At 46.8% G+C, this 14,448-nt stretch overlaps 6 protein-coding genes across 6 annotated transcripts; 2 read left to right on the forward strand and 4 right to left on the reverse strand.

Moving 5' to 3' along the window:
- Positions 1-731: 731 nt before the first annotated feature.
- E1B28_002439 (uncharacterized protein) lies at positions 732-2,487 on the forward strand (the record flags this gene model as incomplete). The annotated part of the gene is made up of 14 exons (XM_043159361.1): positions 732-750; positions 804-916; positions 972-985; positions 1,041-1,189; positions 1,244-1,508; positions 1,558-1,598; positions 1,656-1,674; positions 1,735-1,762; positions 1,820-1,841; positions 1,887-1,922; positions 1,979-2,003; positions 2,062-2,134; positions 2,195-2,383; positions 2,443-2,487. 14 exons carry the CDS (start codon positions 732-734, stop codon positions 2,485-2,487), a joined length of 1,038 nt encoding a protein of 345 aa, XP_043002961.1.
- Positions 2,488-2,956: 469 nt separating this feature from the next.
- On the forward strand, positions 2,957-4,828 carry E1B28_002440 (uncharacterized protein). Its single transcript, XM_043159362.1, has 4 exons — positions 2,957-3,334; positions 3,390-3,508; positions 3,574-4,086; positions 4,143-4,828. The coding sequence occupies exons 1-4, from the start codon at positions 3,041-3,043 to the stop codon at positions 4,594-4,596; spliced, it is 1,380 nt and encodes a 459-aa protein (XP_043002962.1). The 5' UTR covers positions 2,957-3,040; the 3' UTR covers positions 4,597-4,828.
- Positions 4,829-5,101: 273 nt separating this feature from the next.
- On the reverse strand, positions 5,102-6,189 carry E1B28_002441 (uncharacterized protein). Its single transcript, XM_043159363.1, has 7 exons — positions 6,096-6,189; positions 6,001-6,039; positions 5,826-5,936; positions 5,659-5,762; positions 5,565-5,597; positions 5,383-5,504; positions 5,102-5,314 (listed from the first exon to the last, which is right to left on the reverse strand). Exons 1-6 carry the CDS (start codon positions 6,126-6,128, stop codon positions 5,459-5,461), a joined length of 366 nt encoding a protein of 121 aa, XP_043002963.1. The 5' UTR covers positions 6,129-6,189; the 3' UTR covers positions 5,102-5,314; positions 5,383-5,458.
- Positions 6,190-6,364: 175 nt separating this feature from the next.
- Positions 6,365-7,046, reverse strand: E1B28_002442 (uncharacterized protein; the record flags this gene model as incomplete). Its single annotated transcript, XM_043159364.1, has 4 exons — positions 6,365-6,494; positions 6,554-6,807; positions 6,869-6,987; positions 7,043-7,046. The coding sequence occupies 4 exons, from the start codon at positions 7,044-7,046 to the stop codon at positions 6,365-6,367; spliced, it is 507 nt and encodes a 168-aa protein (XP_043002964.1).
- Positions 7,047-7,473: 427 nt separating this feature from the next.
- E1B28_002443 (uncharacterized protein) lies at positions 7,474-8,471 on the reverse strand (the record flags this gene model as incomplete). The annotated part of the gene is made up of 4 exons (XM_043159365.1): positions 7,474-7,700; positions 7,757-7,959; positions 8,028-8,381; positions 8,440-8,471. The coding sequence occupies 4 exons, from the start codon at positions 8,469-8,471 to the stop codon at positions 7,474-7,476; spliced, it is 816 nt and encodes a 271-aa protein (XP_043002965.1).
- A 1,271-nt stretch (positions 8,472-9,742) lies between these two features.
- On the reverse strand, positions 9,743-14,327 carry E1B28_002444 (uncharacterized protein; the record flags this gene model as incomplete). Its single annotated transcript, XM_043159366.1, has 8 exons — positions 9,743-9,986; positions 10,050-10,509; positions 10,572-12,711; positions 12,776-12,816; positions 12,880-13,534; positions 13,588-13,839; positions 13,890-13,939; positions 13,991-14,327. 8 exons carry the CDS (start codon positions 14,325-14,327, stop codon positions 9,743-9,745), a joined length of 4,179 nt encoding a protein of 1,392 aa, XP_043002966.1.
- Between the last annotated feature and the right edge of the window lie 121 nt (positions 14,328-14,448).

Here is a 14,448-nt window from a genome sequence, read left to right on the forward strand (position 1 = left end):
CGGGAACCACGTGGGAAGACCTCCCGTTGCTGTACTTACCCCTTACCAGTCAACTGGGCTTGTCTTCCATCCCCATTAGCGACATACAAGCATCTTTCGCAGTTGTTCCGAGTAATACTTCGACCGGCAAAGACTCAGCCTCGCTTCGACACCAGAGATCAAGAGCCCAGTAAATCGGACCCAATCAACAAAAGGGAAGGGGATCGAGTACCGTTAGAAAGACGGGTTGTCTTCAAGTATTCTCAGGCTCCCTTGATATTCCTCATTAACGCGCTCCTGCTGGCGTTATGGCTGTTGAGCTTTTCTTGGACCCATTCTGGCTTGGCTGGAGCTCAAGAATATAGGCTGCTCATTCAATATTCAATGTTCACTTCACAGTCCAAACTTTTACGCGACGAATTCTTTGTGTCCCCTATCGATGACGGGAACTATCTTGGTCCTTGAGATGCGGCGCTGAAACACTGATATAACTTTGTTGATGGAACTGTTCATGTGTTGAAGTGCATCGAGGACTTGATCCCTGCCGCTGATAGTTCTTTTGACTCGCTCCACTCGTCTCATGCTCTCAGGCTTGCCTTTCGTTGATCCTATTCTTAGTTACACCCAAAAACTAGCTGTTTTCTCTCACTCCGTTAGGCAGAACTGCCTATATAGACCCTCGTCCGGTTTGAGACGCTCGTTTCTGTCTTACGAGTCAACTTGTTCAATACGGCTCTGACGGATACTTCAAAATGTTTGACGGTCAAATAGGTATAGTGGCTCAAGATTGCAACGGTGTTCCGTTTAACGCGAATATATTCAAGGGGCACTCGAGATCGGCATCATAGTCTCCATATTCCTCTTTGGCGTCACGACAGCGCAAACCTTTCTTTACTATCAGTTGTTCCCGCTCGACTCCAAATGGATGAAACGCTTGGTCAGTCTTCTCTTGGCTTCTTGTGGATCTGAGTTCTATACTTACCTATCATCAGGTGTGGGCCGTCTGGTATGACCTTCTATTGAATATGTTCTTCGACCGAACTAAACCGAAAGCCTACCAGGCTGATTGAGCTTGGACATTCTATTTCAGCCCTCCACGCGCTCTATTTCTACACAGTTCTGCAGTTCGGTAATCAAGCAGTTGGGACGATGAAAGTGCCTTTGTCGATTGCACTAAATCTCATCATCTCCGAAGTTGTTTTCGTACTCGGTAAGAACTTGTGAAATCCTGGACAATTTTTGATTTTGACCGATGCCCCTCCAGTTCAAGGTTATTATATTACGCGAATCTACCGATTCTCTCGAACATGGTACATCTCGGGTCTCTGCGTTATCCTGTTGGTTGTGCGATTCGTCGGAACGGTGGTCGCAACTGTAGAGGCCACAATAATGACTTCCTTGGATCAATATACAACGGACTGGGAATGGGACTTGGTCGGTATCCTGTCCGTTGGGGCTTTTACAGACCTTGCCATTCCGTGTGTATTGGTTTACTACCTCGCTATGAAGAGGTCCTCAGCCTATGACACGTGAGTCGTCTATTTCCAACGACAGAGTGTAACGCTGATTTACGGGCAGAACGCTTGCCATCGTCGATAAGCTCATACTTTGGACAATAGGTCGGTAATTCTGATTAAAGCGATTTCGATACAAGGCTAACATGACGGTTCCATCAGAGACCGGTTTATTGACAGGGTATGTTCTAACGATATAACCCTATACGTGCACAGTGATCATGTTCTGTTCTTCGCTCAGCCTATTAGCCGTTTTGATCCTAATATTCGTAAGTTATCTATCTTATTCGCGTTATTTGTGTCAGAACTGAGGGACATTTGCGCAGTTCAAAACGTTACCCGGCAGATGTAAGTTTTGATTCTCTCACAAGCTAACTACTCATCTCGAAACAGTCGCTTGGATGGCGGTCTATATGAATCTACCAAAGAGTACGCGGCTGAAACCCTCTTGAGATCTTCTTTCATCTCACGTTCATATCCATAAGTGTTTTCCAACTCTTTCCTAGCCAAGTGAGTCGCAGGGCTGTTCAACGATGAACCTTCCGCTAAACGGTTATCCTATACGCAGCCTTAACTCTCGATTCAAACTGCGGGCCATGAATGAAAAGGTTGACGTAGTCGATATGTCCGCCGATGCAACAGTCAGTGTCTTCCTCCCGAAATTTGCGAACGCAGCTTCTCAACGATCATGATGTTTATAGCTGGACCGAAATACGATACATTTTCCCCATCGGCTGGGAGCACGGGTCAACATCACATCTCAACAGACAAAAACTGTGGATGACGGGATGCCACCCGTTCAATATACTAGTAACGATCCGTTCAAAATAGAGATGCAAAACAGGAATTCAAGTGATGACGCTGACGCTGAAGATGGAACACAATCGACGGTAGGGAGGTTTTTCTCTCATGGGAACCCATCATCATTGACTCCTTTTCTTTCATGCAGAGCTCGAGGGACCGTAAAGCTCCGGTTATTGATATCACTATCTGATGAAGATCCAAACAATCATATCTGCTGTATTTATGCACGAACATCGTGAAGAATGAGTATGTATTTATGGATATCGTTCTCTTTCGGGTTTCCGCACTTGAGGATTCTTTGAAGATGGAACGGCAGATGATATGCGTCGGTCTCCCAATGGATGGCCGAAGTACTCTTTTAGAAACTTACCCCTGCCAGCTCGCTGGAGTTATAAGTAGACAGTGGGAGTTTGCGACAATATCGTGCCGAGTCGGATGTACTTTTCGCGCGAGCGCTAGTTGTGAACACTAGAAGGTCGTTATAACAGTAGGTTCGTGAGGGAATAGAGCCTTGAGCTATGACAAATTGCTATCAGTAGCCTGGCAAGCCCGTCAGATAGTCGTTCTTCTTTGTATAGAGCATGCCAGCCGTGGTGGCCAAAAGTAGACGTGTCAACGCACCCACTGAAGGCCCAAAGATAAGATAAGATAAAAGCGCTGGATCGCTGTTTGACGACCACAACCACCACACGCTCCGTGCGCCTCCTCAAGACATTATAATTATTGGTCTCCCTTAAGCCTCAATGTTGAAAGTTACCTTTCTCAATCTCACGGAGCAAGAAATAGCATGTTCATGGGAATCTAAATCGCGTACTGTCTCGTACAAACAGGAGTTGCTTTCACCACCCTCGCTGTCGACTAGCATCAACATCTCCAAGAGGTGTTGTCGACATCTATCGTTCTCATCTGCAAACAAAGAAGCAGTAGAAGATGTCAAAACTGTCGGTCTTGTAACAGAGATTTCTCTGTCGCTAAGTGCGTCATGGCAAGCCATCAAACTTCCTGAGGATAGCCCTTGGAGGATGTACTCTGTGAAAGTACGTGTTGGAATATCCTAATGACTGTCTTCAGGTGTTGAGTTTGGAACCCTAGGTTGAGAAGAAGCACTACCGAATAGCCATCTTTCCTCGCCGAAACCTCGCCGGTTTCCTCTGCAACGTTCATGATGATGTACCATTATCATCCGTTCTGCTACCAGGGACTCATGATACGTACGTTCCTCTACCTCTTTTTTGCTCTCTTATAACATTAACACGCGTTCGAACGGGGCGTCTAGCATGGCATTCTACGGATGGCCGATATCCCAGTGTCAAACCCTCGACACACCTCTCAAAGTCCAACTCGAATCCGGTATCCGCGTCATAGACATCCGTCTTTCCCTCGTTAAAGGAACTCTCATCGCCTACCACGGTGTATACCCACAGAAGACACCCTTCTCTGCGATTCTCGCTACACTCTATGCCTTCCTTTTCAACCCAGTTTCGTCGAGAGAAACGGTGGTCATGTCTATAAAGCAAGAAGATTACAGTAATACTTCGCAACAAGACTTTTCTAGAGCTGTACATGACGAGATTGCGAATAGTCCTGGAGGGTTGGAGTTGTTCTATTTGGAGAATAGCATTCCGAGTTTGGGTGAGGTGAGAGGGAAGGTTGTACTGTTTAGTCGGTTTAACGGATGGGATTCTTGGGACGACGGGAAACTGGGAATACATCCGACGACGTGGCCGGATAGTGAGAGGAACGGTTTTACCTGGGAGTGTGAGGGAACACATGTAAGGACGCATGACTGGTGAGAGGACATATCTTCAAGCTTCGTCAATGATTTAATCTTCGCCTTCAATACAGGTATGCGATTCCATCATTCCTTTTTATTCCAGAGAAAGTCAAACTTGCGACGGAAACTCTTCTTCCTCCGTTGAATCCTAAACCAACATTGTCGATCTCGTTCTTCTCGGCCTCATCGTTCCCATTTGCGTCTCCGCCGACTATCGCGCAAGGGTTTGGTTGGCCTAAGTTGGGGTTAGGTGTGGAGGGTGTGAATAGCCGGGTTGGAAAATGGCTGCTGGACATGTTGTCGAAGAGTGCTGCAGAGAATGCGACTTTGCATGAACGTGATCTGTCCTCCAGCTCATCCACTGCCCTCAATGACAATGAGAAGACTATTAGTGCTCAGGCTGAAGAGCCGCGATTGAGAGGTTGGGCGCTGATGGATTACTATAATAACCCCGAGCATGCCTTGGTTCCCCTACTTGTTGAGTGTAATTTCAGAGGACGTAGAGCCGGAGAGGAAGGCTGGTAGCGGTGACCAATACATGTATAGATGATGTTTCCTTTTTTTCTTTGTTCTGGGACCTTGACTACTTATACTCTCATAATGATTACTGATCTTACGCACTCTCTACATTTCTTCATTCATATATACCAATACACGTTCTTCGCACCTTCCTGGATAGCCGTTCCTCGCTTTACTTCTTGCCACTAGAAATCTCCGCAAGGTTCCTGTACTAAACAGTTCTATGTCCTATCCTCACACCAAATATACCAATGGATTGTAATTGATTGTCAACGTATCCAATATGAGTTTCCCTTGGATCAATGAATCTTCTGCATATTTTGCTTTTGCTTTGTCAAAGGACCCTTTCTCCCTGTTGCTTCGCTGCCTCACCTACCCCGATAGGAAGCTCAACGTCTCCTCAAAGAACTGGGAAAAGGGTTAGAAAGCGGCGCCGCGCTGTACTCATTCTAATTCGCTTTTGGCGATCTTTCCCGGGCTCGCATTGCAATCTCCTAAAAGGAGAAACCAAAAACAAGCCTAAGGAAGTCCATACGGACGCACTCTCGTGCACTGAAATACAGAATCCAACATCCGTGATCGTAAATTACTAGCAACGTATTGAGGACTGGAAACAGTCGTAATCTGAACGCTAGTCTTGGATAATTTGAGGTCGATCATTTTGAGAGAGGGAAACACGCCTTGATTGGACTTCAAGCATCAACGGTCGGCATATTGGGTCAACCTGGAACCAACCGCTCAGCAAACGTGTTCAAGGCCGCGATCATGATAATTTTTTGCAATCACACCAACCACCATGTACCATTCACACAAGGATAAAACATTGGTCCTTCATACCAACTGTTCTTCTTCGTTCTTAATTCGTTCCTCACTTCTTGCCACCGAAAAGCTCCGCAAAGGTTGTCCCTTGATACCTGATACTCGGATTCGTCAAGTCATGTAAGAGTCCTCGCACTGATGATCCAAAAACGTACCCAAGATGACTTCGACCTGGATCGATGAACGTTCTGCAATATCTTCCTTCAAAACCTTTCCCCCTTTATAGATTTGAAGCAGTTCGCTACTCACATATACCCTCGATCATTAGGTACCTTCAGTGTCTCCTCGAAGAATTTTGAAAAAGCAGCGCTGTATTTCACATTAGCGTCCGGGTTGATGTTTCCAAGACTGGTCTAGAATTGTCCATGTTCAACATGCATAATGTAGCGGCATGAAAGAGGGGGTCTCAAACGCACAATCGTGCACTGAAACGCAGGATCCAATGTTCCGTTAAAGGACATTGGAACATTTTGAGACACGATCACGTTCATGTAAGATTCAGGTTTGGAAAGAGTTTCGACAGAAAACTGTTATGTATTCCTTTGTCAACTGACGAGTTGAAGACTGGAAGGTCGTAATCTGAGTGCTGGCCTTGGATAACTTGAGGATGTACGCTGGGACGTCGTCAATCTATCCACCATTGGTCAATTGATATGATCATTGAAGAATCGGAGAGGGAAACGGACCTTGACATTGGTCTTGACTTCAACAGTCGGCATAATGATATCGATCGAGTCAACGAGGAATCCGTAAGTATGACAGAAGGGAATACAGTTCGCGATGTCTTCACACCCACTGATGCATCATTCGGAATTCCCGCGTTCAAGTCGCTAAAGGACCTCAACGATGAAGGCTCCAGCAATCCATTTCCTTTGCTTTACATAAAAATAAATTCGCTATGCGAACTATAACTAACCCATGAGTGGAGTGAACGAAACATCCGAAATGATTGTTTTCAGTCAGATGTATTCTCCTCAGCGGCGCCTTTCGCCGTCTCGTCTCCCTTTTCTTCAGCATCCCCCTCGTCCTTTGTTTCCTCGTGTTCACCAGCAGCACCTTTGCTTCCGACAACAGTGGCATTGAACCTGGTAATGTGCGATGGGTTAACCCGAGCAACAAACACGGGGAAATACAAGATACTTACGTCAACATAACTTGCACCTTCTCGTTCTCCTCGCCCTCTCCATTTTGCAACTCGATCGTGACCCTCTTGCTACCTTTCCACCCGTAACTACCCGTATTAAACGTACTTGGAACCAAAGTCATACTGCCCAAGAATCCAGGATCTGCAGTAGCTGCAGGGACAGTTTCATCATCGGGAATAGTGGGAGGTGTGTGTGTGACGTTGACATGGAGTGGGAGGGCTTTGCTTTTGAAAGTAGAGGCGGGTAATGCAGCCTAACAAGGTTCAATTGGTGATTCGATGACAAGGAATATGAAGTCAATGACGTGCGCATACCTTAGCTCCCTTCTTGCCACCTTTCTTTGTACCTCCCGCTGTGGCCTTTCTGTCTGTTTTTGCGGCCTTGGACGCTCTAGTATTGGGACCGGAGCCTTCTGAAGATCGTTTTGTACCGGCTTCAAAGTAAAATTGAGTCATTCCATTTGAAGGGAGATATCGTGTTGACCATACCCATGCTGGTTATTGAGAGAAAGAGAGACTCAAGTTGGGAATAGTGGGTACAAAAAACGGACAAGAGCTGGGGTTGTGGTTGTGGTTGTGGTTGAATGGTTGAATTTATAGGGCAACCGATATTGTCTCACGAAGTGAGACCCTACAATAGAAGGATATGACGTCACGCGTTTCCATCACGTGCGTGGTGTCCTGAATAAAAATTGACCATGAATGTGAACGAGACTGAGATTGGGAATTTCAGTCGTTCAACCTTGTGGTCGACCCAAGGACAGGTTGTTGTCGTTCTACAAGACCATCATCCGATTCCAAATAAATAGCTGATATTCCGAGGGCAACGAAGACCTAATCAACAACAAAAAACATCTAAATTTCGTTCAACATCCAGAGCGTTGTGATAGCAAGAACTACAAACCTCAGTAATCAGAGCTCTAAAGATCGAATTCGAAATCTGAATCTGAATCGTCTCCTTTTTTCGTTTTCCCTCTAATATTCTTCTGTGCTTTACCATTCGTCGAGGCAACGGCAGACCGCGTACGTGATGAATGGTCACCATCGTCGTCATCTTCATCCGAGTTATCAAGGCCCTTGCGTTCTTCAGGTGGTCGGCGCTCAGGCGGATGAAGAGCACCTCCAACTAACAGCAAAGCTTCCAATTCTGATAACAGAAGGACTGAATGTTCACAGCATGAAATCCTCGCAAATATGACGAACCTTCTATCCGTCTTTCTCTATCCGCACCCCAAGCGACAACTTGATTCAGAATTTCCCCCTTCTTATATATGATAAACATCGGCACTCGTGAGTCTGGAAGGTTCGGTATACACTTGTCCCCCACTATAGTGACGAACTTGGTGCGAGGATATCGAGCCGCGAGTGTTCTTACATGTTGGAATGCTCGCTCGCTCCGAGGAAAGCTAAAAAAAGAGAATCGAAGCCCATCAGAGAAAGCCGGCCTGCGTGATATTGTTAAGCATAGACGTACCCGTCCTTGTAAAGAAAGCAAATTACAGCAGTGCCCAACTCATTCTCATCGTCCGGTTCATCAACTTTACTTGCTTCGGTCACTTCACGCGTGTAGTCATCCCTTCCAATAGGATACACTCTTCCAAATCTAGCTTTCTTATCCATAGCTTTTTCGTCAGCGATTCGTTGACGGCGATAAGCCGCAATCATCCTTTCAGTTTCCTCATCTCGTGCGTCTTCGCCGATTTCACGTAGTTCAGAGGGTGTAAAGTCGTTGAGCAGATCACTGAACGTCGGTGAAGGTGGTGGCGAAGGTGTAGGAGGTGCTGGTTCGCGTGGAGGTAGAATGCCGTGCTTTCGAAGGGCATCGTTACTAAGGATCGATACATCAGTCAATCTGTGGTCAACAATAAGACTGGAATTTTGCATACAACTCAGTATCTTCGTTGGAGTTTATGGCCATGGCTTGAAGGGTACCGTCGAGCGGATGCTAGGGTGTAACAAGATAGGTGCGTTCTTACGGAGTGTTGCGATTTTGCTGCGAGCTGTGAATGAGACGAAATGATGTTCGTGGACAAATTGACAGCCGCGGCGTTACAAATTGATTTTACGACGGTCTACATACGGTATTTCACGCCGTAAAAGGCTAGGAGAAAATTTTCCACCCAACACATGGTTCTACAAAACTGTTCCCACTTCGATAGGGTTGTTCGATTAAGGGATTCGCTCGGTACTCATTTTGACCCTATCATAATGGTCGCAAATCAACGGTAAAGATTGCGCCTGTACGCACACCCATCCTCCAAAGGCAACCTCTCCTTTCTAAAGAAATATCTACAAACTTCTTCGATGCTACCCCATAACAAGATCATTCAGGTACAACGCGTGTTCGGAAGCTCGAGTTTGTAGCTCTTTGATGGTATTATGCACTGAGGGATAAGACGTGTTTTCATGACTTGGGTGGTCGCCGGTCAACTCCGGGACTGGAGTCCGCGAGTGTTTTGGAAAATTTCCCGTCAAAGTCCCTTTTTGTTTCCGAGAGTAGCGTCGTCCTCGACAGTACAAGGTCTAAGTGATAACTTGAACTGATCATCCAGAAAACGGCGGGGAAAAACCAACTGTGTAAATCCATCCACAGAAAACTGATCGGGCGTGAATGAAGCAAATCGGCCGTTTGACAGGTACCGACATAATGTAGGGTTTTAGTTGAAGCCCTCTATAATGCAATACAATTCTTTCAGTTGATCAGAATAAATGCGAACCCAGGGGAAAATCTCACCTGCAGCAGCCTTGAGAACCACGGACTGATAACGAGCCTGACCCTCATGTCGCAAAGCAACCTTCGTTGGCAGTTGCTGTCACTTCTCCTTGAGTTAGAACAGAGCTTGAAGTAAAGGTGAAGCCTAAAGCACAAGATATCCATCAAGGTTTGGCCGAGCTCGGCGGCATAGGCCTTGGTGCTGATAGGTTGTAGTACGTCAAGCCACGTTCGACTACGTGAAGATTGAAATCCGCCAAAAAACGGTAAGTATTGGCGACGAGTACGTCGGGCAACGGGTTGCGCCCCACAGCAGGTGGAGAGATCCGATTGAGGTGTTCGATGGTCGATGTCGTTTCGTCGGAGAGAAGCAATCACAAAAATTTGAACCGAGGTAGAGTTTAACCCGATCGTGGGGCTGATAATGAACAGTAACAAGTTGAAGGTAGCAACGCAAAAATAGGCAGTGGGAGCTTCTAGCAACACTCTTGTATACCCTGTGTAGGTTGTTCCGCTACCACTATAGCTTGCGGGCGATGTGAATGGCAATCACATATCTTTCCAAGTGACCGTTCGTCGTTGCCATCTTGCAGAATAGAAAACGCCCTTTCGGCAGCCATATTCTTGGCGACCGCCGGACTGTTGGAGACAATAGGTCCCGCAATGAGAACGCCATGTAAATGGACTTCAGTGCCCTCCCTTCCATCGCGGTTTCCACGACTATGAGAACAGCATTATTAGCGCGACCCAGGGGAGGTGGAGGAAATTAGTTATTGAACACACCTAAACTGGACCTTCTGAAGGCACTTTACACTCCCAAGCCATTCCGTCAGGATCGTCACAGGGTCCCTACAAACCGACGGCGATAGGAGTTCCAAAATCTCACCCATAAGGGTTTCCACAATGACAGCCGTCTTTTCGTAGTTCCACCCAGAATCAACGAGGACAGCACCTATAATGCTCTCAAAGACATCACTGAGCGCCTTGGGTGGATCATATCGCCATCCATCTCGGACAATTATTTCCGCCGAAGCACGTTCCAGGTGAGGGACGTATTGCGATATGGCGAGGTTGAGCGCTACGTTATTCGCGAGCATGAATTTATGTACGCCCAGACATCGGACGGCCAGAGAGGCGAGAGCAGGAGCACAGACCGCTTTGGTACGAGGAAACGCGAGTTGATGGGAACTTGCGTTCGGGAATTTATTGTACAAGTAGTGAATGACTACCAGGTCGAGGACAGCTATGAATGTTTTTTGTTTGAAATATCAGAACGACGAAAAAGGTCTAAAAAAACGGACTGACCATCACCGAGAAATTCCAGTCGCTGGTAGGTACCCGTATCGCTGAATGAAGAGAAGGAAGGATGTGTGACAGCTTCCTTCAACAACTGCCCATTCCGAAATTCGTAGCCCAACCTCTCCTCTAATTTTGTGAACAAATGCGATACTGGGCTCTCCAAAACACGGCCGTAACGCTGATACCACGGCAACAGTCCACCAAAAGAAAGTCCTAGAGAAACCCCTGCATCTAACGCCATCGGAATACCACCAGTAAGAAAGGCGGCGCCCAAAATAGCTTCCATACAGTCCTGAAGACTCCGCCTTGGAAATGACCGCTTTGCACGACGTCTACTATTCCGCCCGTCTTCTTCCTCATCATAACCATCACCACCCTCAACATATCTCCACACCCTATTCTGCCTGCGTTTCTCAGAAGTGAGGTACCCCTCAAGGCCCACAATGAGAGCACGTCCACACAAAAACCGATTATTGATATATTGCTGCCTCAACGACGACAACTGTCCCTCATGTTTATGAGGGAACTTGTTAAAAAAATGAACAGTCGTGCATAGCTCCAAAACGGCATCACCTAGAGTTTCTAATCGTTGATTGTTGAAACTAGCACCAGCATTAGGGATCGTCAACGCTTGGATCAACAGATCATCCTGAATTGTCGGTAGTCCGATTCCCCAACGAGATTCACGTGCACGATATACGTCCGTGATTCGTTGGCATAGAACGGGGAGAGCCTGGTACGCAAGGGAAATCGTCTGAGGGATGTCGAACCAGGGGCAACAGCCTTGAGGTATGAGCTGCGTCTCTTCCTTTCTGGACTGCTTTGAATTACTACCTTGTCCATCAAGACGGTACACACCCGATGAAGAAAGTACTCTTCGCGTCACTTCGATCATAGGCCCCTCTGTTGGTACGAAAGGTTTCCACATTGTAACCTCATTCTTCTTTTTCCGAGTCCATCGATTGGTGTAATATTCGTGGTACGTCGGTGAAGCTGCTTCTGGTGAACCAGGAGAAGGTGATGACATGGGTGTAAGGTCGTCTCGGATGTTATGAAGTACCAGCGTCCGACCAGGTTGATTAATGCTGCGCACGAGTAATCGTTGATAGTGCTCCTCTTTGATCCCAGTCCAGTCCAAGTGTCCCCTAGGAAACGATAACAGCCGCCTCATTACGTCGTATTCGGGTTTCAAGTCGACAGTAACCGGTATAAGATACGCACTAGGGCGACCAGAAAGAGTCGCAGTTGTCACTTGAAGAAAGAGAGAGAGCTTCGTATACTCCTCCATCATCCAACGAAAAGGTTCCTCGTCACTGTTCTCGTCGTCAGGAAAAGCCATCACACAACCAGGACCAATCCCAAATTCACCATTGACATGCTGAACAGTCGTGGGATACAAACGCGTTCCGGTCACTAACCCAGCAACAAGAACCCCATCATGATGAACCGGATGCACCCACAAGTTGTCGCCTATCGTCCAGGGATCCTTGACAAGGACATCGAGCATTATCGGAAGTTTCTTCGCATCCACGACATGACCCTCCACGCCAGATTCTTTCGCATCGGTTGAGGACACAGGAAGAAGGTATTCATCAAACACCTCCAGCTCATAAAGCCTCTTGACTGCAGTAAACGCAACCGCTCTCTTTGCTTCCTTCTTAGACCGTTTCATCGGTCCTTCATAGGAAAGATCATTAGCCGTCAACGGTAAACTCGTTGGAAGGTCAAGTGTAGCCTGGAAATCCCCAGTGTAGACCGGTTGGTGGGGTGGGGTGTAAATGTCATGCGGAATGAGTGAACAAAGATGTTCAATCAAGCTGATCGCGTTGTCGTAGTTCACAAATGCTGACGTTGTGGGTACGACGAAACGTTCTCGTTCAGCTAGATCTTCGGGGTCTAGGGGTTCGTCGTCCATTACATCTTCAGGTTCTTCTGCAGAAGGGCTTTCGGCCAGAGCAAGGTAAGTATATAAATTCGTCAACTCTGACTCTGCTGAGGTGAAGGCACGGTATCGAGCCAAGGAAACAGAATCGCCAGCGGGAAGCATGATAATGAATTTGGAGATTTTGTTTCGGGCTCGACCTCTAGATTGGACGTACCCCACCATGTGTTGGAGTGGGTCGAAGCGGATGACGAGATCGCATGCCTTGAGCACCCCGAGGAGGAATAGAGTTGAGTTTGGGAACCAGGCGAAGAAACGTGAGACATACCGGGAAATCGAGTCCTTCTTCTGCAACTGACGTGGCGATCACTAGAGGGGTTTGAGTAAAGATATTTACATTTACTCGTCGCACGACAAGATCAAAACACATACACAGATTTAGGGCTCCCTCTCGAAAAAGTTTGACCGTACCAGAATGACTCCCCGATCCCATAACTTTAGCCATATCATTCGCATCTGCATTATTTCCAACAACCTCCCCACATCTAACCAATCCTTCCAGCTCTTTTATCCGAGGCAGAACTTTGGCTAAACACGCTGCAACTTGTCGTTGTTCGACAAATATGATCCCTTGAAACTCGGTCATGGAGTAATGCGATTTTAGTATTTCGACGAGAACATTGACCTTGGGAGTGAACCACTGTATCGGAATGGTGATAGGAACGGATCCATCATCGATAGAGCTGAAGAAACATTCGAATTCTGAGAGGATGTCGGCGATGCAAACTATCTCGCTGGGAATTTCTTGATCAGCTGTGATTTGGGGGACGATCAAGTCATTATCCACATCCTTGTGGACCTGAGGTTGACCTAGGGCAAGGATCGACCGTTTTATCTCCAAGAATAGGTACAGAGATGCGCAATAAGGACCGAGATTCGCCATCGTCGCATGATAACGTCTTTCGATCTCAACCCACGATGAAGATAGAACGTTTAGAGTGCCAAGATCGAACACGTTGAGGTAATCATATAACCAGGGGCTAGGATATTGATATTGTTCTGAGGGCAACGAATATTCCGATATCACCTGAATGCAAGATGTGCTAAGTGAGAATACGTTTGAGCGCTTGCGGAGCTCACCTCAACCGGTTTGGGAGAATGCTTCGCAAGTTCAGCGACGTTATCAAGGACACCGATAACTCTCGCGTTCATGTTTGTCTGCAATTCATTTAAGGAGCTTATAGGATTCTTCGCGTTCTGTATCGGTGAAGCCGTCAACCCAAAGATTTTCGGACGGTTCTCCTCTGAAACGAGCATGTACTCGCGCATGATACCATTGTAAGGGTGGTTCTTCCGTGCATGGTGGCACTCGTCGAAGACCAACAGCGAGACCTTCAAAACTCATAAGGATAAGAAGATTGGGATATAAGACAACGACTGACCTTGTCGATCGTCCATAAAGAATGTGTAATAAGGTTCAGGAAGATCTGTGCTAGAGGGAGGGTTGATAACGCACTTCTAGACCAAGCCAAACAGAACTCACCTGTCATAACAAATACATCGTTCTTTGAGAATAGCTTCTCCCAACTTGCCCTATCTGTGAGCTCATGCGCGGAAGCCCCGTGCAGTCTAACGACGCGTAAAGTTGTGTGTTTCGCGATGAATTCTCCCTGCTGTTCAACCAAAGGGACTTTTGGAACAAGAAATATGATGGCTTTTCCTCGAGAAACTTCTCGAGTCGCAATCCATTTGATGAGAAGTATGCTGATGAAGGTCTTCCCACTTCCAGTCCCCAATGCTGCGATTACATTTCCTTCTTGTGCTTGGACAAAGATTTCTTCTTGATACTGACGGGGAACGAGTTCATCTGGTGCAGACATGATTTTCGGGTGGGAAAGGTTAGTAGACAGCTACAAGGACTGTGGATGCATCAAGTGCAGAGGAAAGGCGGACGTGTCACATGGGGATGCAACGACGTAAAAAAGCTAATGAAACTGTCTG

Source organism: Marasmius oreades, chromosome 10 (assembly GCF_018924745.1).
Source record: "Marasmius oreades isolate 03SP1 chromosome 10, whole genome shotgun sequence".
NCBI lineage: Eukaryota > Fungi > Basidiomycota > Agaricomycetes > Agaricales > Marasmiaceae > Marasmius > Marasmius oreades.

Coding starts and splice junctions, on each gene's coding strand:
- E1B28_002440 (XM_043159362.1), top strand. CDS start 3,041: ATGTTGAAAGTTACCTTTCTCAATCTCACGGAGCAAGAAATAGCATGT. Junction 3,509..3,573: donor CTACCAGGGACTCATGATAC/GTACGTTCCTCT, acceptor CGGGGCGTCTAG/CATGGCATTCTACGGATGGC. Junction 4,087..4,142: donor CATGTAAGGACGCATGACTG/GTGAGAGGACAT, acceptor CCTTCAATACAG/GTATGCGATTCCATCATTCC.
- E1B28_002441 (XM_043159363.1), bottom strand. CDS start 6,128: ATGCCGACTGTTGAAGTCAAGACCAATGTCAAG. Junction 6,040..6,095: donor AAGTCAAGACCAATGTCAAG/GTCCGTTTCCCT, acceptor AATGGTGGATAG/ATTGACGACGTCCCAGCGTA. Junction 5,937..6,000: donor ACATCCTCAAGTTATCCAAG/GCCAGCACTCAG, acceptor AATACATAACAG/TTTTCTGTCGAAACTCTTTC.